Source organism: Protomyctophum parallelum (genome assembly GCF_964188405.1).
Source record: "Protomyctophum parallelum genome assembly, chromosome: 22".
In the NCBI taxonomy this organism is placed as follows: Eukaryota; Metazoa; Chordata; class Actinopteri; order Myctophiformes; family Myctophidae; genus Protomyctophum; species Protomyctophum parallelum.
The window spans coordinates 24,273,683-24,300,836 of record NC_139714.1 but is presented as its reverse complement, the minus strand read 5'-3'; the positions used below and the strand labels follow the sequence as shown (position 1 = coordinate 24,300,836).

At 43.8% G+C, this 27,154-nt stretch overlaps 1 protein-coding gene across 1 annotated transcript in view; it reads left to right on the top strand.

Moving 5' to 3' along the window:
* Nucleotides 1-4,259: 4,259 nt before the first annotated feature.
* Nucleotides 4,260-27,154, top strand: part of pawr (PRKC, apoptosis, WT1, regulator) — a 92,374-nt gene continuing 69,479 nt past the window's right edge. Inside the window, exon 1 of the mRNA XM_083794601.1 lies at nt 4,260-5,424. Coding sequence (XP_083650727.1) covers nt 4,735-5,424 — 690 coding nt within the window. The 5' untranslated portion in view covers nt 4,260-4,734. The remainder of the gene's footprint in view (nt 5,425-27,154) is intronic.

Sequence of the window (27,154 nt, the reverse complement as noted above, 5' to 3'; positions counted from 1 at the left end):
TGGCTGGGACCCAATCTAGTGAAAATAGCAGATCTACAAGCTCGGTTGGGTAGAGCAACAGAGGGGGCGGCGGGGTGGTTGGGGGGAGCTTGTAGGTCTGCTATTTTCAGAAAAGCTTGAAGAAATGTGAAAAATATTGAATATTTCTTAAACATTTTAAGAACACAAATCTTGTGTGCATGGGGTCCCTGGCACGGAATACTTTCAGGTGGGCCACCACGGCCAAATACAGATTAATTTCGGGTCGGGATCCTAGACAACCACTGGTAGAGTGATGGACGCACAGAGCAAAGACGCTTCTTTCTCTCCACAATGAAGTCCAGATCGATACCTGATCAGCCAGGATTCAAGCGAGCTATATATAGGGCCTAGCAGTGGGCGTGGTTTTCTGGTTCCACTGAAAAATCCGCCATTCATTCCACCCATAGAGATTTACAAAGATATTTATATTAATGATTTTAAACCTATAGAATCCATCCCTCCAGGATTCTGGTGAATCATGACCATAAAACCTTTTGATTCTGTAAAATTCTGGATATTTAATTATATGACATATACTACATAATAAATACCCTTTTAAATAACCGTTGAGCGGTTATTTAAAAGATCCTGGATGGCTGTATTCTAGGCTTAGAATAATTTATATAAATACTTTTTGTAAAAATGCCCTATAGTGCATATGTATGGTGGTGTCTTCTGAGTGGTTTTGGAATAACATCCCTGCCCAGTGCCCAAGAGGTTAATTTGCACTTCATCTACTCTACACGATGGTGCAGATATAAATTAGACTACCGGTATATAGTCCTTGAAACTCTTAAGTTATTTCCTATCCCTCTGAAGACCTCAATCTACTCTTGTTTTCTTTCGCTCTCACTCTTTGGAGTAGGAAGTGTGTCACACTGAGCTCTGTTGTTCAGCTTTTTGACTTCCGTCCTGCCATGCAGGATGGAGGTCTGTTTACGCCAAGGTTCAAGGCTATTATGTGTTGTTTCTTAACCTCAAGTGTTCTGTGTCACAAATTATTATTATTAGGAAATACAATAAAGCTTCCAGAGAGGGGGGGGGGGTCTACATTATCTGACATAAGCCTGTAGAACACTCAAAAAGGGCAGTGAGGACAATTACACCTCCCTGTTGAATTCATGAATTGTGTTATGGAAAAGCCAACTTGAACTTTAGTTCAGTGTTGATTTCGTTGACTAATAGCCTATGACGAAAAATGTTCGTCGACTACCTTTTCTCACAGAGGAAAACTAATTGGAATTGGAAAGCTATGACAACTAAAACTAAGACTATATACAGTATTGACAATTTCGTCAACACATTATAACTAAACTAAAATGTTAGGGAGGGGACTAGTGGACAAGACATCCAGTAGGCCTATAAGTAAAAGACAAGCATATTACACTTGTCGACTGCAAAAGAAAGTCAACTAAACTAAAACTACTAGACTAACACTAAAACATTCCAGGTGACTAAAATGTGACTAAAACTAAATTAAGTTTTATTCCAAAGACTATATGACTAAAACTAAAATCCAAATTTTGCTGCCAAAATCAACGCTGTGCATACAAAAGAAGTATACCGTACATGCAGAGTTTGTCGGCATGGAGGGAAAAACTCAGCGACAACCTTTGTGCCCCCTTGTATTTTTTTTCCTTATTCTTTCTTTCCAGAGGCAGACTGAAATATGCTAAATATGTAGCAGTGTGACCTCAGTCCATAGATCAGGAGTTATTTTTAGGAAAGGCGCCTCACTCCCTGTCTCTACCCTACGTTTTCTCATTATCTTGGGCAGGGATGGTACATGCTGAGATAATAGCCCAATGCCTGGGAGTGAACACCTGCCCCGCCCCCCCAACACACACACACACACACACACACACACACACACACACACACACACACACACACACACACACACACACACACACACACACACACACACACACACACACACACACACCCCCCTCTGGCACTGCAATTTGACTCCTGTTATCAGTTCAACATAAACCCCCCTTTTTACTTCTACTCCTCTACTCTATGTAGGCCTACTTATTTTCCAAATACTTTACACAATAATTGCAGAGCAGCCTACCAGCCCACACCACACCACGAATACCCTCCTGGATCCCTGGCTAATCTGTATGATAATAGACTAGACTCACTAGAGTTACTACACTACACAGTAGTGGCCATGGACAAGACTGGCAGAGACTTTCAGTTAAAGGGATTGTGACATTAAAAAAAAGGTTTTGGAATTGTTCTTGTTTTTTTTAAGTTTTCTAATCTCAATTGCACCCAAAAACATGAACTTTTAACATTCAGTAGATTTTCTGTGATCTGGGGTTTTCTGGCTCAAACAGGTGCTCTGATTTGCCGGCAGTAAGTGACATCACTTACTGCAAATCCCATATATGTCAATGGGATTTGCCAGCAGATGTCACTGTTTCACTGTGTTGCCTGTTTTCATTGTAGCTCAAAAGGCCCAAAAAACCCCAAAGATAACTTCAGACCACAGAAAATCCACTGAATGTTCAAAGTTCAGGTTTTTTGGGTGTAATTGAGGTCATAAAACCTAAAATAAAAAATAAAAATAAAAATAAATGAAAATTAATGTCATAAAACCTTTAATACGTACAGTCAGTATCTATTTAAAATGAAATATCAAATATGTCAGTCTCGCAGAAAACAGTGGTATATGATTGGAGTCTCTGGGGGGAGTCATGACAGTCTGTGGGATATGCGTGGGAGACCAGCTAGCTCAATCAACAACCAATCATGAAGGGAAATAGGGAATGCTGAGAGAAACCCAACCAATGTTGCCATAAGACACTATAGGATAAAAGTGGATGACGATGGCACATTGGCACAATTAAATAACTGTACAGTATGCAAAGAAGCTCACCTCGTACCCACCTATTCTACGGTTTCCTACGAATACCAGACGAGTCCAGTGGTGGAAAAAGAACTCACGTTCTTAACTTATTTAGCCTACTTAAAGGACCGCTTCACCACATCCGTCCGTCCGTGTGTGTGTCCATCCGTCTGATACCAGCTAATCTCCGGCACTGTTAACCCGGTCGATGCCAAACTTTGCACACACACTCCCTAGCCTAGATGCCAACCTCTGCCCCAAATCTTCCAGAACAGCCTGTTATAGAGCCACCAGGAGGCCTTGGAGTGGTACCGCTTTGAACAAAAAGCCTCAAATCATGAACGCAGCGTGCAATTTACGTGAAAATGTTCACAGACTTTTCTATAGGCTGAGGAATATATCCCACCCTTTTCACATTGGCCTGTTGTAGCGCCACCAACAGGTGGATTTTTGCAAAACACATTTTTGGAACAAAATGCCTCAAATCATCCAATTGCCATCCAAGGCATAAGAATAAATGGCACCCTTTTCACATTGGCCTATTATAGCGCCAACAGGAGGCCACAACCTGCCCTGCCCTGATGGAGACCTGCGCCCCGAGGGGCACTTTTTCTATTTGGACTTCTAGCTCTGGTCCATAGCCTTTAGGCCCCGGGGGTCTCCTCCCCCTTTTAATACTCTATCTATGGTCTGTGCAGACGTGCTTCGAGGACCTCCCTATAGGGAGACGGCATCCTAACCAGATGCCCAAACGACTAAGTTGGCTCCTTTCCAGGCGAAGAAGCAGCGACTCTACTCCGAGTCTCTCTCGTGTGACTGAACTTCTCACCCTATCTCTAAGGGAGATATGCCAGCCATGTCGAAGAAAACTAATTTTGGCCGCTTGTATTCAGTCGGTGGAGTAGAAAAGCATTGGAAATTGGAAATCAAATGCTCCAGTAAAGTGGGCCTACAAATGCTTCAAAATTGTACTTAAGTTACAAGTACAGTAGGCCTACTTAACTTAAGTAAATGTACTTTATTACTTTTTCCACCTTGCCTGCTTTCTAATCTCGGTTTAATTCGGAAGTACTCGTACATGCTCGGAGGAGGGAGCCCGCGTGCCGAGGGACAGAGACAGAGTGCACTTCCACTTCCCAGTAGGTTGAAGTGTGTGTGTGTCAGTCAGAGCAGCACGACTCGGTAACAGCGGACTGTCTGTCTGTGGTCACACACACGCACACACCTGAGACACTGACACAACTATTGGTGAGTCGAGACACACACACACACACACACACACACACACACACACACACACACACACACACACACTGTGACACACACACACACACTCACACACAGAGAGAGAGAGAGAGAGAGATGAGTCCTGACTCCTGTATACTTTGAAAGTTAAACAAATTGCAAATTACAACAATAAACAGCAAATTAAATTGCAAAGAAGCCAGGACAAAGTCTATTGAATGGCATTTGCAAAAAAACCTTGCTAAACGACAACAAAACCTAAATATCGTGCTATACTGTCAAAGCGCTAAAGTAACTCAAATGCGCAGTTTGAAAGTGTCTTGATAAAGTTTACGTTTTTAAGGGATTGTCTGACTTTTCTTCTACCTGTGTCCGTAGCTTCGGAAGGATTAACCACTTTAAGGAATGTGATGTGGGCTCATTATTTGGTCGACAAGACAACACGTTGTCAGTGGATAAAGTTCAACATCGCCATCAAGAACAGAAGCGCGTCCCCCACTTTTTTTCCCTTTCTTTTTTCCCCCGCCTAACAAACTTGTGCGTGCCTGTTGAATAGTAGCAGAGAGACAGAGGGACTCGCTGACGGACAGGACAGGACGGGGGGGAATATCATGGCAACTGGATTTAAGTCGAACGCAACGACGGACTTTTTGGAGGAGTGGAAGGCTAAACGGGAGAAAATGAGGGCCAAAATGCTCGGGGACATAGCCGCGGCCACCGGCGCGTGCACAGGTAACGTCGCCGGTGGCGGTGGAGGAGTGTCCCACGGGGGGACGAACAACGCCAACAAAACCATTGAAGCAGCACCAGCACGCAGCAGCGCGGAGCTCAGCAACAATAACAACAACAACGGGGGTCCTCCCGGTGGTCCTCCCGCAGTTAACTGCATGTCGTCCTCCTCCTCCTCCTTGCCCCCCATAACCCGCTCAGCCTCCTCCTCGGCCCTGAAGAGACCCGAGGAAGAGGCCCACCACCCTGTCCCTGCAGTCAGGGCCGGGCTGAGGGACCAACAGGAGGCTGTGGGTGCTGGAGCTAACCTGAAGAAAACACCACCACAGCAGCAACAACAACAACAGGTGGACAAAGTGGCTCCTTCTGCTTCCCAGGACGCCTGCACTAGCACTCCTGCTCCTCCTGTCTGCACGAATGACAGCGACAAGGAGAGCCCATCGCCCGGCAAAGGCAAGGAGAAGAAGAACACTGGTGGTCCCAGCGCCAGGAAGGGCAAGGGCCAGATCGAGAAGAGAAAGTTGAGGGAGAAGCGCCGATCAACAGGTGTTGTCAGCTTGCCATCCAATGAGGTGAGTCACCATCCACCCAAGACCTGTTCATTTTTACTGATGAACGGAACACACACAAGCACAAACTGAAGACCACAGTGATCAATATAATATGTCAGAAATCATAAAACTGTCTGCAGCAGTTTGTCTTCAGGAAGTGTGCTTTTACAAATGAAAACTTGTGGTGTGAGACGAGAGAGGGAAGGAAACTGGGGGCTGAGGGCTGTCATTACTGAATTATTTAATGTCCTACGAGCACTATCAAATCCAGGATTTTACTTTTGATCAATGCACGAATGCTGCCATGCCACATGATATCATGTGGTGGCTGTTTGTTTATTTATTTTATCACCATTAGAGACACAGTATTACCAACCAACATGGATTGGACGACATCTATGTGCTGCTATAGCACACACCTTTGCTTGCATGCGTTTTGAGAAACGATGTTGGCAACTTGGCATGAAAATGGTGTTCGGCTTCAAAGACTCAGTATATATGCACTCGCCAATTCTTTGATTATAGCTGCTAACCCACCGGAGCAACATTACATTACTGTCGTGTTCCCATTAGGACCGTAGGACACTACAGCGGTCTCAGTTTGGCACTCTGCATCCTACTATTAGCTCGTGGTCATGCCAGAGGCAGAGCTTTAGAACTTGGCACAAGCCAGACTAGTAATGCTAGGTTTCAGCACTTTGGGTTTAGTGCTGTCTGTGCACTGCCAGATATGTTTGATCGTGCCCATAGACAAGCTGATTGTGTTAAAAAATGTAGTTGATTTGGAACGCTGCGGTGACGTCAAAGCAGTTTTCCTATCTTTGACCTACAAAGAGACATTTCAGTTTCTTAATTTGTAATCATGTGAAGATCGTCAGTCATGCTACGGCAGTGATTTCTCAAGCTTTTTGATCCCCATCCAACGTCTGGCTTTCGGAATTGCGTCATAATGGCAGCCACGTCTGTGTACTTTAAATGTTTGTTTAGAGCACTTTAAACCAACACAGAGTATGGCATCTAAGTCTATGGACTTTTAATGTTTGTTGAAAGCACTTTAAACAAACCTTTATCAGGCGCCACTCACTTCACACGAGTGTGATGTTTAATTTCAATACACCCAGCTTGATACACTAAGGCCCTTAGTGTACCAAAGTGTTTCTTTTTGTAACTTAGCTAGTGCACAAGTGTGCATAAGGACCTTTTCCTACATAACAATAAAAAAACTAAAAAGAAATCACACGCGTGTGAAGTGAGGGGCGCATCATATCATCGTACATCATCATGACGCAACATGTCTATTTGCTGAGACTCCATTCATTGTCAACGGGAATTTTGTGTAGGACAGAAATAGCAGATTTGCTCGTCCTACATGACGTAAATTCTCGATTCATCGTCAATGGGAATTTTATATTTGTGTAAGACGAAAATCTGAATATAGGAGGGGCTAGCGCCCCTCAAAATCATCAACACTGCCCTATCAGTTTCAGAATCGGATATCACACTTCACAGGCCTACGTTATAGTTCGAAAATGGGAACCAAATGATTATGGGTCTTGTTAATTCAGTAACAGGGGTCACCCCATAACATTGCTACCCGGACCTAAGAGCTTTGACTGTTACTGAACACTATAGCAATGATTATTACTATCTAAAATAGTTATGTAGGCTAATGTTCTCAGAGTTTCGTGTGCCTTTGTGAGCCTGATGGAGAGATGGGTTGTACACGGTTCTGGTAATTAATCCCTGTATAATGCTGAGGGGACAAGGGCAAGGTGCAACACCTGACAAATTGGATGTTTTGATTAATTTCCAAGTCTCACAATTATATACTGTAATTGTGAAACAAATTTAGTTTATTTTTTATGTAATTATATAGAAAAATGCACATGAAGTGCACAAATACACCGTCTGCACCTGCAATATGAACTTTATTGGCAACGTTTGGGTCAAAGCCCTTCTTCAGGCATCTCACGGTCATTCAGTCTTTGATGTGCGGGTCTTTGTGCACTTTATGTGCATCTTTTTTAATACATTGAGCCCTGCCTACGCACCCGCCTCGGAGCATACAGGTGTGCATAAGACTTTGTTGCCTATTATGTAATTAAATAATTAATATATAGAAATGCCTTTAGTTTAAATGAGACATTTTGAAAAGGTGACCGACCCCCCCCCCCTACATGTACTGTAGCAGAATAGAATTCCACAGTGATGTCATCACGAGTGGAGGACGCTCCTATACTGTATGTACATTGTATTTACAGTACTTGAAGTATAATGGAACCAGATATATTTGCAATGCCCTGGAAGCTTCTCTACTGTAAATGGATCTCTAATCTATCGTTTTTTATCAAGATTTGAATGTCGCCATGGTCATTTCTTTCTTTTTTTTGAGCACATTGCCAAAAGGGCAGGGGGTGCTCTAGCACCCCCTAGTGTCTATCTGTGCACGCCACTGGCACCGTGGCTTGCCAACTTGGACGACACTTATCTCGTCGAAATCCGCCGTGTTTTCCGGTGCCATAAAACATCATGCACGTAAAAAGGATTCTTTATTCAGTTGAGCGTGAAGCAAAACGAGCGCTCCCCTCCTTCCCTCCAGCCCATCCAATCTAGCACTACTACTCGCCTCAGTGCATTCTGACGGACCACTCTCTGGTGGATGTCACTTTGTGTCTGTAGGATTATTTCTAGCTTTTTACAACAGGCTCAAGCTTTCTAAACATGATGGCAGAGAAGGCCGGGGCTTTATCGAAGAGTGTATGTCCGTTTGTACTTATGGTAAATGGTGCATTTATATAGAGCCTTTATCCAAGGCGCTTTACGGTACATAGATTGTGCATTACATTCACCCATTCATACACTGATTTTGGCGGAAGCCATGCAAGGTATACCAACCAGCACATCGGGAGCAATTTGGGGTTCAGTGTCTTAATTTCCCCAAGGACACCTCGACATGTAGACAGGAGGAGCCGGGATTCGAACCGCCGACCCATGGATCATTGGATGACCTGCTCTACCTCCTGAGCCACAGTCGCCCTACAGTCTTATGTGTCCCTCCCAAATCTGGAGATTTTGCCCAAATATGGAGATGAATGCGTGTCTGTCCAGTCCCCCCCAGCTATTATCTTCGCACTGAGAAATTTACACAATTACCGGTAAACCTATAGAGTTGCCATTTTTCCACACATACTGTATATATCTGTATCCTACCCTATTATTATACGAATGAAAAGTCCTCACAGATGTGAATAGGGTACACTGGGATTATCTTCCCGCGTGCTCCGCACAGCACAATGGCTGTTGACTTGAGTTGAGTGGCATTGCAGAGCAAACGGGGGGGGAAACCCAATCTTCTTTCTGGACTGTTGGGGCAATAATGGCTGATAATGGCTTCATACATACTTAACTGGAGCAAACACTCGGGTCTGCGTAGCGTCCAATCAGTGCCGCCTCCCACATTCCACGAAGGTGTCTCCTTTCTTCCTTTTCTTCCTCCCCTCTCACTCCCTCGGATGTGTCTTAAGTCTAAGTCACTGTTTCCCCAATCTGAGAACCCATCGTCAAAAAAATAAAGGAAAAACGGCGCCCTCTTTTCCTTGAATTCGACAGTCTGTCTCGAGAGACGACTTGTTTCCCAAACAGTGGGTCGGGACCCGTTTGTGGGTCGCCTTAGTGTTTGTTTCCTACATTTGGATTTTCATTATTATTATTTCAAAACATTTAAAAAATACATTCCCCAAAAAAGCTAAACTTTTTAAGAAATTCCATGAATTGGAACGAATAAGAAGTCGTGAAAATAGCCGATCTAGAAGCTCACAACGAAGGAGATCTGCTGTTTTCTCTATAGTTTGGGTGAGGGTCCCTGGCGAATATTGAATTTCTGTTTCGGGTCACGGGTTGAAAAGCTTGGGAACCACTGATTCCAAGTGATTTCCAACCGGTTGTTTTGAGAAGCGTTAATTTTTTGGTTCCACTCAACATCCTGCGTACAGTATGTACAGTATGTGCATCATTTTACAATATACATGAATATTCAAATTGGTTGAAAACGAGGATGGTTGCACTGGCAAAGAGGCCATGAGGGTTTGCGAGGTGCCCCGATTGTCGGTGGTGAGAAGCCGATGGCCTCGCGCGTTAAAGAGTCACGCATGTCCAAGATTGCAACTATGGCAAGTTGTGGTGGACGGAACAGGTTGTCACGTGAACCAAAAAACAAGCACTCCACACGTCCCAGCCTGTCACAGTGATTACTTAGGGATGGGTTTTGAGTTGTTGGGTACTTACTTAACAGTTAACCGTTTTTTTCTCAGACACACAGTGTGTCTGTGGTCTCTTTGACCGCATGTCACCCCACCCAAGACGTGCGTGGTTGCGTCCGTTCCACGTTTCCCCACTGAACACGTCCTGTTCCAGACCTCATTTATGCTTCTCATTGTGCTTTGGGGGGGACGGCCCTCTGTGAGTTATGAGGTCCAGACCTCATTTATGCTTCTCATTGTGTTCGGGGACAGCTCTCCGTGAGTTATGAGGTGGTGGTCTGACACTCGGCCAGAGGAGCAGCGTGATCTTTGTTTTATGTTGAGGACCGCTGGTGTAAAGTACAATTTTGAGGTATTTGTACTATTTGTACGTAATTTCCAGTTCAAGGTTCAAGGTTGTACTTTATTGTCTATCTTGTGTACAGGTACATAATTACAAATTACCGTATTGTGCCGATTATAAGACGACCCCCATTTTTCAAGACTCATTTGTGGAAAAAGAACATTGAATGTCCAAGATTACAATGTGACCCCGTTTTTTTAGGATATTTCCATTTGAAAAAAACGTTATATTCAGCACAATAGCGGTATTTTGGTTTGGCTTCCATTCAGACAATGCAGCAGCATAGATGACAACAAACGGCAACAATAGCAAAACGATAGGCTAAAGAGTGCAAAAGAAAAAGAGCAAACAAAGAATAAAAGGAGACTTCTAGTGCTTTTACTTCTACCCCACTTACATCTCAGTGGCAAATATTGTACTTTCACTACATTTATTTGAAAACTTTAGTTACTAGTTACTTTGTAGACTTTGATTATTACAAAACATACAGTAACCACTTCAGCCGTATATTACATTTTGGCTATTTGAAAATAGCCGATCTGCATGCTCACAATGCGACACATTGTGAGCATGTAGATCTGCTATTTTCAAAATATTTGCAAACCTGAAATGGTGCAAGTTAGTACATTTTGATGCCAATACTCCTCTACACTTCTCTACACTTCTCTACACTTACGTCAAGTGCATTTTGAATTCCGGACTTTTAAACTTGCAACGGAGTACTTCCGTATTGCAGTATATTTGATACTTTTACTTACTGTAAGTAAAACATACTTTTCCCCCACCACTGGTGGTCAGACACTGAGCCAGAGGAGAGCGTGAACGTTGTTTCATGTTGAGGACTGGATCTCCCTGATGAAGGCTGCTGGACTGGACTCTTCCAGAACACTCTGGCCATTCATCAGCAGTGTCACTGAAAGGTTCACTGGAAGGTTCAGCGCTGCACTGCCAAGGCTCTGCCCATTAGCACGGGGGCTTTCAACTGGTTTTGACCCAGGGACTACCATCCACCATCCACAACCACTATTGGGTCGGCTGGGTCCATCTTAGACCCACTTGACACAATAGTGGTGGGGGTGCATTCACCATTCCATGGGCTATTATTATTCAACGTTTTTGGCTGGGGACCCCCGGAAATGCTTTGGCCATGTCTCGTGACCCCCGGTCAATAAAAATTGACCGCTACGATAACCTTAATAATAGAGAAAATACATCATGAATAAATACTGAAACCAGATATAATCATTAAGGAAGGTTTGTGCGTGTACTACTGTATGTGTACTACTATGAAAACTCTCAATTTCCATTTTCCAGCCATTAATTTGCCAAAAAAAAAGGTTGAGAAAGCCCTGCTCTAAACGGCCTGCCTGATGATGGTAACAAGTCACATGCAGGGCGAAGAGGGCATCAGCTGAATTCCCCCCCCCCCCCCATTAATCCATTTAGGCATGACGACGATTCTACAAATACTAAATCCTGACAGTTTTCTGAAATGTTTCTATATCAGTGCATGGTTATTGATCTGTAATGTGCTAAGAAATGGAAGAAAGATTTCCCCCCAAATGATGTGTTTTCCCATGAGCAATCAGGCAGGCTCTATTCTATTAGCTCAGTGGTAAATAAAATAAAAAAGTAAAGAAAAGTCAGCACTTGCGTATAGGAGACCCGCTGGGTTCAAATCTGGGGTAGAACGGGAAGGTTACAGAAAGTGAACTTTGGGAGGCCTCCCGCAGTCACAGACCAGCATGGTCAGACACGAGGTCAGACAGGCACCTGATGATGGCATACGAACTGACACTGTGGGAGCCGAGCACAGGCACAGCTAGGAGGGGGGAGACCGGGGCACACCACCTACTACGCCATAGACGCTTTGCGCTATGACTGATTGATTCAATACTTCATTAGACGGAAATGTAAACGGCATGTCTACGGTCATACACTTATATGTCGCATTCACACCAGGATGCTTTCCTGCGATTACAATGAATCCTGCTGCGTAATGCGTATTGTCGGAAAGTGGCTGCTTCGTTTTTGCAGATGTGAAAGCTCATTGGAATTCTGGTGCAAACGGACGCATTTTAATTCAACCCAAAAAAAACCACTGGGATTTCACTTCGCTTCAAAGCGCACCAGAGTGCAGATCACTGCAGGTGTGAATGCAACCACGTTAAATATATATGCAAACTTTGATTGAAGGCTCTAGGCACCACTTTCTTTCTTAAAAAAAATATGTCTAAGATGTTTTAAAGTTTAAATGACCTGAATAATGAGAAGAACGCTAATGTTCTGACTGCAACATTCATTGCAGGGTGCTTTCAACTGAAATAACCTTGTGGTATTTGTACCTAAATTCTCTGTGGAATCACTTTATGTTGTAGAGCTGAATGTAGACTGTGTTGTAACATACTGTGAGTGAATAGCAAAGTAGCAGATGGAGCGACTGTGGTATGCAATTGAACTACAATACTTCCCCCTCTGGCCTCCTCAGAGCCCTGTGGAGAATGTATGGGTTTTGACAGAGTTTTGATAAAGTAGCCTTTCACAAAATGTATGTTTTCATCACCACCAGCTCTCAAAACAGTCCCTGTACAAGCTAGACTCGCAGCCATGGCCTTGTGTGAAATGAATTCGGTATCGGGGGACTTCTCACTGCTGTAAATTTCTCTGCCTAATAGCCAGTAGCCCTTTTCACAACACGATCCACATATGAACTCTAGTGTCCCTATCTCGAAAATAGCAGATCTATATATGCTCGTAGACCTTGAGATAAATAATGGAGCTTGTATTTCGGTTATGGTAGCAGGCCTAATGACGTCGCTGTGAAGCAAACACTTGCTTGTCTCGAGCCACACTAGGCTGACTTTGATGTTGTTAATTCACATCTGTAGACTAGAAAGGATCGTGGAAGGAAAATTGGCATTGGGTGGAGCCTGTGTTTCATTTGCTCTTAAAACCTTCTCCCAAAGAAGGTCACATCATCAGAGCAAATACCACAGGGATTTTATCACAGACTTAGGTAAGCAAATAGCTATTTGGACCACCCTACTTCTTTTTACTTATTGGTTAAACTGCACGAATGTTAAACTCTGTTTAATTGAAACAAGTGCGTTTTTATAAAATGTGGCTTCCCAAAGGGCAGGAGCAACACAATACGTCCCATTTCCCAAGAGCATTTTTGTTTGCTTGACTTATTGGACTTGTCCCCAGATTGTTTACAAGAGCCACTGGAACAGTTTCATGGGGTGACTTAATGCCTTAAAAAAAAAAGAAAAAAAGTCCCAATAGTCCCTCTGTGAAAGTTGGGGGAATTCCAGACGGGGAAGAAGAAGAAGACGAAGGGAAAGAATGTGGAAGCGGTGTTTGTGTCTGGTTGCGCGCCACAGCATCGTGCGGTAGTTAGCAGGTAGGCCCCTTTCCGTGTGAGGGGCACGTCGTCCTGGGGTCTCTCTCAGCACGTCATAAAACACCCAGCGGCCACGTAATGGGCCGTGGCACATGGTTTTGTTCATGTCGGTAGGGGAATGTCGGGGGGGGGGGGGGGGGGGGGGGGGTAAACGTCAGCCCTTGTTAAGGTGGACCCTGACAAGGTGAACTTGGCCATCCATTTCCCTGCCTTGAGGGATCAGATCACCGGATCAGTCACAGTGAGACATGGTGATGATGCATAGGGGACACACACAGTGTCGTACTGTTCCTCTAAAAAGCCTCTGCCGTGAGGTTCAACAACTAATGCCCCACACACACAAACACACACACACACACACTCTCTCACGCACGCTTTCCTTCCGATATGTAGACCTGAGTTAAAAACATTCACTTTGAAAGGATATATATTCAAAGATTTGCGCCACATTTTTACGATAAAAAAAAAAAAAAAAAAAAGCAGACCTACAAGCTCGTAGCGCGCCACTCGGTGGCGCGCTACGAGCTTGTAGATCTGCTATTTTTCAATAGCTAAATGATAACATAGTGTTTAAAACACCAAGGGGTTTCCCACCCTAAATGGATTAAAGCTACAGTAGGAATTCTTTATCAACGCTATCGAGCGCTATCCAGTTGTTTATAATGACATTTGCCAAAGCATCATTAGCACATGACACACGATACTGTCCTAATATAATGGCTTTTTTTCGGGGCTGTGAAAATGATTAAACGTTTTAATCTGATTAATCACAGCTTAACCGTCTTCCTGCCATTGCCGAAGCCCTTCGGCAATTGAAGCATTAATTTGATATTAACGCTTGCTGCCATTGCCGAAGCCCTTCGGCAATTGCGCTTTTATAGTGAATATGATTGATCAAGCCATAATGCTACTCACGTTAGCCGGTTAGCTAGCAATGTTGTTAGCACTGCACTGGATCGTTCATATTAATTCACCGTCGCCATAAGAATCCATTCTATCCGTTTCTTTCAATCGCCTGTATCTCCTATTCCTTGTCCCAGATGGCATTTTTGGTCAAAACAGCGTTTCTTTGACGGCACGAGCCGACGTTGTGGAGTGCTAAAATGTACCGGCATGATTCGATCATGTAAACAAAGGTTGTCTTGGCAACGTAAAGCTGGCAGGGATAAGCTCACTTCCGGTTGAGGCAAAATGTGGCTTTTCAAAATAAGAGCTCAAATTAAAAAAATGCTGGCATGAATTAGGTCCTAATTTCTCAATAAATGGCAGCAGTAAAAGGGTTAAAAATGTATTAATCATGATTAATCACCAAAATATGCCATGTTTTTCTGTATGTTGTCGTGGGAAAGGAAAGATGAATGTCGGATACATACATTTAACATACGTATGTATGTATGTATGTATGTATGTATGTATGTAGGTTTTGGCAGGATGGTGTCTCTGTCTCTCACCCCGTTGTCGTGCTATGTGATTTGAGCCGCTGCCTGTGTACATTGTGCAGCCTTTTATGGCAGCAATAACCCACTTGTGTTTGTTTTCCCCCCATCCAGATAGGGCTAGTCAATGGGATTATGGGATGTATGGGGCGGGTCAGCCAAGCATGGATTAATTGTGTTAATTAATCTAATTCATTTCGAATTTTGATTATCTCAGTTAACTCCAATAACCCGCCCGTGCAAAATTCTAACATCCGCGGCCCCCGGAGATGAGCACTTTATATTTGAAATCTGAACGTTAATGTCAACGTTAACATTGTAAATGTGGCAAGGTGCGCAAACCAAAGCATCGTTCCGCCATGACGATTGAGAAGGACGAGCGTCTTTTTTTTAATCGGCGTAAATAAAGCATGCCATCTGTCAGCAAAACCTCCCAAAGTCTGAATAATATGAAACAGTGCTATTGTCCTGAACTTGGTACAGTGTACAGTACATTCAGTGCCCCGGGTCATGCATCTAGGTCAGCGCTCCTTAGTTATGTCTATTAAGGAGTTCGGTTGTAGATTGTTCCTGAGAGCGAGAAGAATGTTCCCCTGCATTGCTTGGCCCAAAATAAAAGGCACAGTCATGCAAAACCTGTGCTGCCCTCGGGCCTTGACTTGTGGAGCATGACTCGGGAATTGGAGATAACCCGTCCTGCGTCCCCTTCCCCTCAAGGCTTTCTTTTCTTCTTCCTTCTTCCTTCCTTCAATACAAAACGGCTGTGGACTCAGAAATATCAGTAGCAGGCAGTGGTGTAAAGAAACTAAGTACATTTACTTAAAGGACAACTTAAGGATTATACGGGGGGGGGAGTACGAACATGTTCGTAGATGGCTGATGCCGTACCCTAGCCTAGGGGGTACTATTATAATCGTAGATAGAAAGAAAGAAAGAAAGAAATAATTGTGAGTTTGTGACGGGCCTATGGACAGGCAGAGGGGAAGTGCAGTACAATACAAGGTCTGCTAAAAGGATGAAACCAGGTTGACTTTTTTTTACTGGGGCCGGTTTAGAATTCTTTAGGGTCGTTTTGAAAGAGGGTACTAGGGATTCACACTTCTTCAACGGCTGTTGGGTAGGGCATTCCCCATTTTGGTGGCACAGCAGGAGAACAAATTGAAACCCTTGTTCGTGCCAAATCTTGGTTGAATGAACGTCATCTGTGGAGCTCCCTCTGGTGTTTGTGATTGTGGACTTTGATACATACTACATCATGTAGTGTAGGCTGTGTAAATATTTAACCAAATGCACTTTGACTGTTTTCTCTGCAGGCACAAACATGACGTCAAACAGAATAGTCTAGTCCTAGGCTGACCCATGTGTCATTCCATTGTTCCATCAACCTCAAGAGAACTGTCTCCCCCTGAGCATGTTAAGCCTTCACCTCAATTTCTTTCGGTACATTTTCCACATTTGTGCATCACCGTGATGCGTGGCGTGATGCGAAGGCAATTTGACACAGCTTGTAGTAGTTTGCTGCAGGGTTTTGCGCTAATAGCTGTCTGTGCCACACGGCGGGGAAATAATTTTCATGCCTCCCCGTTTTGAAAATTTCGCAAAGACAGAGACACACATGTGTGGATTGTGTTGTGGATCTCGTGGGGACTTGTTGTACTTGGCGATCTGACATCTTCTCAACGTGAGAGTAGCAAACGCATTCCAAATACTAACCACACTGTTCACACAAACACACATATTTTAGTCTGTACTCCCACGGTAGAAACTAGTAGAAAGTGATGCATTATTTGTGTGTGTGTGCATGCACGCGACATGTTTGCTGGACATTCCTGTGTTTGTGTTTGGTGATCACTGCTGGGAATCTTCTGTGAGTCAGCCATCCAGACCACTCTGCATTAGAGCCTGTCTGTTTGTATTCATTAGAATGGAATAATTACATAATAAAACCCCACACTTTCACTTCCCCCCCCACTCTCTCGCTCAATTCTTATCCGTCTTTATAAATATTCATGAGCAGACGCAGCACACTCCTCCGTCTGTTTTCTTTGTCGCTCGAGTGTGCTATTTGAAGAGTTTCATCATGGCAAACGGAGATGTGTGCCATTTGAAATCATAACAAGTGCTTGCCGATAATGAAAGTAGAAGTCACTGAGGATTGAGGAATATTAAAAGAAAATACGTATACCAGGTGCTGCATGATTAATCGCATTGGTTGTATTAATACCGTTCTCCACAACTCATGATGCTTCACATTTAAAAACAATAGACACATTCTAAAGAGGCAAAGCCTTGTAAAAAATATTAAAAAGTAAAGCGAGTAGACAACATTGGCAAGCACTTTGATGTTGTCTTTTCATAAGTCACAGTAGTTGGCTCCAGGTGCCACATTTTGAATGTAGTAATGTTCAGCAACTATACAGACTAAAGACAAGAAACATTTTCAAGGAAAAAGAAAAGATAATCGTGATTCGAGATTCACATTTGAGCAGCACTACACCATTGGTGTCGAATAAAAGAGGGTTGTTTTCAAACGTCTTATCAAAACGGATATGTTGTACGGTGGTGTTGTGCACCCAAAACCCCTGTTTGGTTGGATAGGAGGCCTTCGGCCGAAAGGTTCCTTCAGGGACCTGATTTGGATCGAAGCCAAACACAAATGAAGCTCAGCATATTTCATACGGGTGGTTGCACGCTGACGGACTGATGAGGGTAACAGGTTTAAGGCACCGACTCTGTGGATTGTGCACGGTGGAACCCAATCAGACGTTAATTATCCGGATAAGTGTCACAAAGAGTATCGGGGATACACGTCTCACATCTGTATGGAATGGATAACCTGAGCTGCTGTAGTGGGGGGGGGGGGGAAAGTACTCACATGGTTTACTTAAGTAAAAGTATCAATAAATACTGCAATATAGAAATACTCTGTTACGTGTCAAAGTAAACGTACTCCTAGAACGGAAGAATGTCCCATTTCAAGTTTTTTAAATGTATACAAATCTTTTGAAAATGGCCGATCTACAAGCTCACAATGTGTCACATCGCGACGCATTGAGAGCTTGTAGATCGGCTATTTTCAAATGGCCGAAATGTATATAGGGCTGAAGTGGTTAATGTGTGTTTTGTTATAATGATCAAGATCTTCAAAGTAACTATAGTAACTATTAACTAACGTTTTCAAATATATGTAGTGGAGTAAAAGTACAATATTTGGATCCAAGATGAGTAAAAGTATTGGAAATACGCAATAAAAGTACAAATACCTCAAAATAGTGCTTAAGTACAGTACTTAAGTAAATGTTCTTGCTTTACTTTCCACCACTGCTGAACCGTACAAGATAAATGCATCAAAGAAGGAGTAGCAATGAAAACATGGCAGTGAAACAGGCCAGGGGTGCAATTGAATCAAAATGTGGTGTTAAATGATCTGAAGCCTTGATATACGCTCTACTAAACAAAGATGATTTTATCAAGCCACTTTGATTCTGTGTGCGTGCGTGTTTTCTGCATTTTGATGGAGAGCAAGGAGGCTTCATCTTTTGTGTATACCCAGATTATATTTATTTTGCATATTTGCACATGCAACATAAATGACGGAGTTCCATATGCTATACCATCATAAATACACTTCTGTCCTCTTGACTCCTCTCAGATAACTGTCATAGCAGATCTACAAGCTCATATCGCGCCACCGAGTGGCGCGATACGAGCTTGTAGGTCTGCTATTTTTGAAAAATCGAAGAACGACTGACATTTTTTAGAATCTGATCTCAGGTCAGAATGGGTTCATCAGACCAGTGTGTGTCCAGTGGAAACCTCGTATGAATCTGATCTCAGGTCAGAATGGGTTAATATAATTTGTGGTGTACATTGGTGATGTTGAGAAGGTGTTGTCCGTCCCCACCCGATAGCGTGTGTACTGTACACTCGCTGTCACGTTAAAAAAGCCACAATCTCCTTGTCAATGAGGCGGTAACCTGTCTTAATACAGGTTTAGCTTGTTTGCGTTTGATCATCAATCACTACCATTCATTTCCTTGTGGCGTCTCAGGTTTGGAACCGATTACTGTAAAGAAACTTAATCAACTATGAACTATTTCCGCCTACGAGCGGCCACACGCATGATCACAACGTTGCTTTCTCTTGCCTCGTGTGATTGTCACGGAGAGACCTTACGGAACGCAACAATAAGCCTAAACGATAACCTCACGGAGACGGAACAATAAGCAGTCGCCAAGTGTTGACAGCCAAGTCGCACCCTTCTGGGCAAGGCTCCATTTATAAATAGGCCAGTACCTACCACTGTTGTGGTAACAAAGATTTAGCTGTCATCATGGCCTTGTTTCACCTGTGTGCCACAACGTGTACTATTTGACCTGCAGAGTACAGTAAACAGAAGCGGGGGACTTTATTTGCCTGGTGCGAAGCGGCCTGTCCTACATTTGCACCTACTGACGACCGGGAGTCTGAACGGCATACAAACCCATACTCTGAACGCCGCAACGCAGAGCGAGTGGCATCAGCAGCTAATGCTATTTCCACACAACTCTTAAGTTATATTAAAGACATATTTCAATGAGTAATGAGTGGTATTACTCTTTAACCACTTAAAAAGGAACTAGTTCACCCAATAAATGATGTATTGTGACGCAGTGTTGAGCTTGTGGTGTAAATTGGTTATTTTCCACTGCTCACATCTACAGTTCAGATCCACCCTCCCGTTTGCCAATTTTTAACACAATCTATGCCAGACTCGAGAAATCTCGAGAAACTTCGAGTTTAGGTATTAAACTGATTACTACCTCCGGTTCGCGCGGCCGGTTCGCGGGGTCTTCCTCGCTGCCTTTTTCGTGCATTCTGTTGGCACCGGCGCCAGAGTGCTGCACTCAATGGTGCCATGGTGCAATCGGTCAATGGAGTCGACAAGGTCGCAAAGTTCTAATATACGCCGGCTGTGCCCCATCAGAACTGTTGATTGATTCAGTGTCTTTGACATTCAGACGGTATACAGTAGGCCCCCACTTGCACTTATACAGTGGCTACATGTGAATTCCTGCAAGTCGTTTAGTCGTTAATCTCCTCTGGGCTCTGTTTAGCCACTCCTTCAATTCTGCATCATTCAATGCTCCTCACCCCCCCCCCCCCCCCCCCCCTGCACCACCCCTCGCCTCAAGGGAGATTGCAAGTAATGTCAAACATGTAGGCATAACCGTACAGTACTTATGAAGATCTGCCTGGAATGTCTTCCTCTCTCTCTCTCTCTCTCTCTCTCTCTCTCTCTCTCTGATAGAGCCCTGTTGCATAATTGATGCTCATTGAATTGGATTTGAGTGTTTCTGTCTGACCACACATTTCAAACCGTGTTGTAAATCTGCGAGTCGGGCCGGGTGTCGCAGATGGAGGAGCATTTCGGGCATGCCTCCGCGTTCGGCGAAAGTGGTAATTTCTTTTAGTTGAGTGTGTGGTGTCTCCCTACTCTCCTGTGTGTGTGCATGTGCGCGTGCGTGTGTGCGCGTGCGTGCATTAATCTTTGCCTGTGCAGATGCTAAAAGACGAATGGCCGATGTAGCTCTTGAGGCTGGTGTGACGGATTGGGTTTTCATCGCAAGACGCCCTGGTTGATTGTCAGAGGTGGAAAGTAACTAAGTACATTTACTCAAGTACTGTACATATATCCTAGAAGTGCACCAACATGTTCCCCCCCCCTCCAAATGCTTCCCTTTATTTCAACGGCCAGTCTCTCTCTCTCTCTCTCTCTCTCTCTGCCCTCTATTAGTTTCCTGAATTTGAGATCCCTCCTCTGCTAATTCAGCCTTGGGTTATACATGATTTATTTAGAATAATTTACATTTTCAAGTATGTCTGGTTTGTGTTTCCCATTTGCGTACAAGTCCTTGAGGCCAGTGTTGATTTTGTCGACTAATATGACAAAAGATGTTCGACGACAACCTTTTTTCACTGACTAAATGGAAACTAAATGAAAACTAAGCTATGATGACTAAAACTAAGAGTAAATATATTGACAATTTCGTCAACAAATAATGATTGATGACTAGATTAAAATGGTAGGAAGGGACCAGTGGACAAGAGATCCAGTATAAGTAAAAGACACAAGTCATTTTACACTTGGTTGCATGCTGAAAATAGCAGATCTTACAAGCTCACAATGCGTCACAGCGCGACGTGTTGTCACCGTGTAGATCGGATATTTTCAGCAAGTGTAAAATCAGTCATTACGACGGCATCAAAGGCCCGCCAAAATAAATTTTAGTCGAATAAATCAACTGTAGATTTAGTCGACTAAAATCCTATGATATTTAATTGACTACAACATTCCAGGTGACTAGAATGTGACTAAAACTATCCAAATGTCCTTGCTTTTTATGTAAATAAGTAAATATATGGCATAATTATGGCCGGGTTGTTGCTAGACAAACTTTGAGGGAATTGGAATTGAAGTTAACAAGGGTGAAAGTTTAACAACAGCAAAACTACGGAAACAACGTCTATTCATAAACTCCCCAAAACTCCCCAAAATTGGCAGTCTTTTTTTTTTAAACTCTGCTTCTTGCCCGTCCGCCTGCCGTCATACCCTTTGGCCAGTGGTGAAATGAGAGCTGTCCAGACTGAGAAGGATGAATGGGCCAGTGACACTGCTCTGTCTGTCCAACAGGCCCGGATCTATCTTCCTCATGTCAGCCTGATAAAGGTCACACTATCAAAGTGCAAACGGTCTCCGTGTCGTGTCCACCATTATCTGGGGGAGGCACAGAGAGTGGATTGCATCATGCCGCCCGGCGTGGAAATACTTTGAAGTGAACATCGTGGAACAGAAGGCTATATCTGTGATTCTCAACCTTTTTTACAGTGTGCAATATGCGTGTTGGGTCATGATGAACCAGTGTTAATGTTTTCAGAATATTTAGATTCAATGTTTATCTCTGGGATTGATTGAGACCCAACCTACACTGTAAAATCCTGTTAATTTAAGAGTGTACAGACATGCACAATCTTGGATTTAAAGCACTGTAAGGCCCTTTTTGAGACCAGTCCCTTGACTTGAAGTGCTCTCGGGAGGTTCCCTCGTCAGGAAATGCCCCTCCAGCTGAATCAAGTTCCCTTAATTAGGGGGCTGGGTATAAAAAAACTGTTTGGAAATACACTCGCCCTCCTTGTGCAGAAACAGGAAACAGACACCATTCGTTGCCATGGTTACCATCATGCCATTGTGTTATCTGTTATTTTGTCTGTACAGTTATATTGCATTGCATCGTGTATGTTTGTGTGACATGTGGATTTCATTAATATTGACATGGAACATTGTATGTCGCTGTTTCCATGTGGACACAGAGCAGGGCGGCAAAAGGCAATGGAGTCTAGATCGGCACAGACTCGCTCTTGAGGGCTTTATAAGCCACTTCCACTCAAGGCTGCTTGGTTCCGGTCGGCACTTAATATGGTGCAGCCTCGCTTGAACGTGCATAATCGACGGCAAGTGTGTAGGGCGAGTGGCGAGGGGGCGGTTTCAAAAAGAGGGCAAAGGTCCTTTAGTTTCCTAACTGTCAGTCATTCCGCTGGGGACCCCTGGAAACCCTGCATTTGTATTTTGTATACATATGATTGATGCTCCGATCAGGTTTTTTGGGACCGATCACCGTGTGCGTAAGGAGAAAATTTGAATATTTCCAAAATTGTCAAAACCTACGTCAAAACTGTTCCTGTGTGTGTGGAGGATGGGGAGAATGTTTAGGCCTGTCACAAAGATGAAAAAATAATATTATACTATATCTGATTGACGTTTGTACCACTTAAATGGTACTGTATAAGACGGTTTCTCCAGATAGGATAAATTGCCGAACTTACAGATAGTGTCCGATCGGTGGAGAATCTCTAATGATCAATAAGGATATCAAAGAAGTACTATGTCTAACTGTACCGTACAACCCGTATACCAGGGGTATTCAATTAGATTAGGCCGGGGGCCACAACTGTAGAATGATTGTGTGCGGGGAGCCGCGGAAATTTGTGGGTTCTCAAAATGCTTTTTGTGCTCAAACACGAAGATTTATGTATATTTCCGCACAGTAATGAGCAGGATAATATGTCTATACAGGTATATGCTACCTTAGAATAGATGTAGGCCTAGACCTATTTGACAGTGCATAAACAGCATTGCTTTGACATTAACGACCATCAGCTGGACGGACACACACACACACACACACACACACACACACACACACACACACACACACACACACACACACTCACTCTGCTGTGGGCAGTTCAGATTACAAAGAGCAGTGATTCCCAAAGTGGGTTTCGGGGGCCGGGGACCCCCAGGGTCCTTGAGGCAGTTCCAGGGGGTCCCCAGGGAAATGATGGTTTGGAACCAAATGGACCCTTATGGGTCTGTAACTCTGAGAGTGTACAAATGGAACCAAATGGAACCAAATGGACCCCAACAGGGTTTATTATCGTGAGAATGATGGCTCCCATTTTCCCATTGCAACTTTTCAGGACTAGAAAGCCTGCAGTTTCTATTAGCTTGGATTCTCCATTGATGTCACTGTTGGGTGGGTTTCTGAACTGCCCACAGCCCTCCTACAGTATGTGACACAGAGTAGAAAAAAACGTGGCATTTTATCATGATTATTAGTGAGGACCTATTATATGAAGATAGGTTGAAAAGTGGTCCTTTAATGATTACCGTCATTATGGTAATCTCACAATTAATATCACACACACCATACCTGTACATTTTATTAGCCCACTTATTACTTACTAAATTCTTCCAGGGGCCACAAGGGGGCGCTCCGCGGGCCGCATGTGTCCCGCGGGCCACATGCGGGCCAAGGCCTACTGCGACACAGCCTTGTGTTCTTCATTACCCAGCTTATGTTACCTCTGTCATGCTACTTGACTCGTGTTCTGAGTCAGTGTTTTTCCTTCATGTTGACTGACTTTGACTAGTTTGACTCTGTTGTCGTTGTTGCTGTCGGTGTCACAGTTGTCAGCTGGAAAGGTCCCGAACTGTTGGGTGATGGGACCCCTGTGTGGGTCACAGGCTAATGTTTTGGGGTCACGACAAATTTTAAATTTAAATACGTATACTGTGTGTGTATATATGTATATGTATATACATACATACATACATAGTACACCGGTATTTCAAAAGTTTATTTAAAATAAATAAATAAAATCATTTTATACATTTTAAAATGAACAAACAAATCTAAGAAATAGCTGTAGTAGTGAAAATAGCCGACAAGCTTGCAAACGCTGCTTAAAAACGCTGCTTAAAAAAACGCTGCTTGGCGTGAAGCAGCTTGAGAATGAGAACTGCTACTAGTTAATAAGTAACTATAGTACTAGACACTGTCTGTTGGTGTCACAGTTGTCAGCTGGAGAGGGAAACTAGCTGGGACTTTTTGGCCTGAGTGTGTGTGTGAGACTCTGTAGTAGTGAATGGTCTTCACCCCCACGGGAAAATAGCAGACAAGCTCGCAAACGCTGCTTAAAAAAAACGCTGCTTGGCGTGAAGCAGTTTGAGTAACGTGTACATATACGTTACTTTCCACAATACTGTCTGTCGGTGTCACAGTTTAATGTCAGCTGGAGAGGGAAACTTGCTGGGACTTTTTGGCCTGAGTGTGTGAGACTCTGTAGTAGTGAATGGTCTTCACCTTTCCCAGAACCTCCCCCCCCCCCCTGCTATAGGCTCAGACGGTACTTAGCATGACTCATGGTCTGGTGTGGTGTCTGCCAACGGACTCGCACAATGGCCTCTGTACACAATGACGGCCCCGCCCCCTCCCGCTGGAATGCAAAACATGCTTTATTAACGGTGGTTTCCGATACAGTCTTGTGTATCTGCGTATTGTGTTACTCGTTAGGCATGCAAGGTGCACTCTATCAACCGACACCCCCCCCCCCCCCCACCCACCCACACTCCCGACACACACACCCTCGCGCGCACACACACACACACACACACACACACACACACACACACACACACACACACACACACACACACACACACACACACACACACACACACACACACGTCACACACACACCTGACCCCCTTTCCCTCCAACGCCTTTGATTATGGTTCCTGGGGTGGCATCTTTTAAAGACAGTTTCACCTTAACCACTTAAGCCCTATATCCACAAGCTCACATTGCATTGTGTCACGATGCGTTGTGAGCTTGTAGATCATCGGCTATTTTTCAAACGACAAAAGACACCAGGATTAATGTGCTTTAGCCAATCCATTCACAATGTACTTTTACTTCAGCACTTTCAACACATTTTGACTTTTGTACTTTTACTCAAAGTAAAACTTTGAATACAGACCCTTTTTTCTTGTAACAGACTATTTCTATATACTTTGACTTTCTTTTTACCACTGCCTGTGATGCATTCACACACATTAGGGCCATTGTTTGGTGGTGACTGCCCGCAATTCCGGCATCCCATTACTCCGACGACGTGGCTTCGTGTGCGGTCAGGGTCAGGGAAATGGTCAGGGTTAGTAATGGAGCGACTTTGATCAACAAGACGTCGGAATAATGCGCCGTCGAAACAATGACACGGCACAATTGTCCGTGGAGGCGATTCAGCCTCACGAGCAGTTCATATCAGTGCACATAATGTTACCCGTCAGGTGTGTGTGAACCCCATGCTCACTCCCTCCCTCCTTCACTCACTCCATCCTCCTTCCGTTCCAAGGAAACATGAGACTTTTTATTTGCTGTGTAATAAACTGACCTGAAATACCTCAAGAGATGATAACTCTTTTGCTTTGTCACGTTGCACGCTGCTTTTCTCTGAGCGCTCTCTCGGTGCGGTAACTGACTGCTTCCTCCTCTCTCTCTCTCTCTCTCTCTCTCTCTCTCTCTCTCTCTCTCTCTCTCTCACGGGTTTACAGTAGGCCTGTAATTACTGAGTGGAGAGAGCCAAGAGATTCTCTCCCCCATCCATGTTGTTGCTCCCCTTTCTTCTCCTCCAGTAATTATTTAATTTGCGATCCAGCTTGTCCCTACATGTGGCCTATAGGGAACGGAGTGACACAGCGATAGAGCTGTCACGATCACACTTTTTTTTTTAAAGTTGACCATAATTGTCACACAAATTATAGTTTTTTTGGCATTGGACATTAGAACATTGTGCATAGAAATTGAATTACATTTCTGTTTGGCTTTTTGGCTTTGTAATAAAACAAAAGTGGCAGTCGAGGGAAGATATGACAAATGACTGAATAATACCAAGAAAGGAATGCGTTTGCACACTGCTGCGTTTTCCTCTCTCTCTCTCTCTCGCTTCATACTCTTGCAGACTGATGGTGTCTTTTGGAGGGAAAAAATGATTTGCAAAGTCTGCTCTGGTGAAATCCATAGAAACTGACGCACGTAAATCACTAAATCCCTCAGAGTTAGAATGATTGATGATGTGTTGGTTCACTTTCCCCATGGAGGAGACCGGTTTCGTAAGGTGACGGTGTGAATGAATGTGCCATTTATTATTATGCAATCCAATGCGAGCGTTGGAACCATTGTCATACTGGACGTCTGTCTGCCTGCCGGACAGACATGGTGTTCTAAAGAACATATGTTCTTTATGTGTGAATGAGGCCTCAGAGATTCAACACGGCCCTGCTGCGCAGCAAAGAACATATGTTCTTTATGTGTGAATGAGGCCTCAGAGATTCAACATGGCCCTGCTGCGCAGCAAAGAACATATGTTCTTTATGTGTGAATGAGGCCTCAGAGATTCAACACGGCCCTGCTGCGCAGCAAAGGACATATGTTCTTTATGTGTGAATGAGGCCTCAGAGATTCAACACGGCCCTGCTGCACAGCAAAGAACATATGTTCTTTATGTGTGAATGAGACCTCAGAGATTCAACACGGCCCTGCTGCGCAGCAAAGAACATATGTTCTTTATGTGTGAATGAGGCCTCAAAGATTCAACACGGCCCTGCTGTGCAGCAAAACACGAGGGTTAATTCACCTTTAGCAAAGCCCTGCCCTCTCCCACTTAGACACTCCCACTTGGACACTTTCCAGCCGGGCTCATTCATTCCAATGTAATGGATTTTACACATTAAATTGTAAAATACTGGTTCATTTTTGGAACCAGACCTTCAAAATCTCTTCCAAATCCGTCACCAAGGCCTGCCATATGCACTGGGAGAATATGTGTGTGACATTTCTTTTTTTAAAACAATGTTTTATCATATAGGGAAACTATTGGTGGAGAGGTTTGTCTAACCCATGTTGTGCAGTTTGGGGAGGGGCTTAGC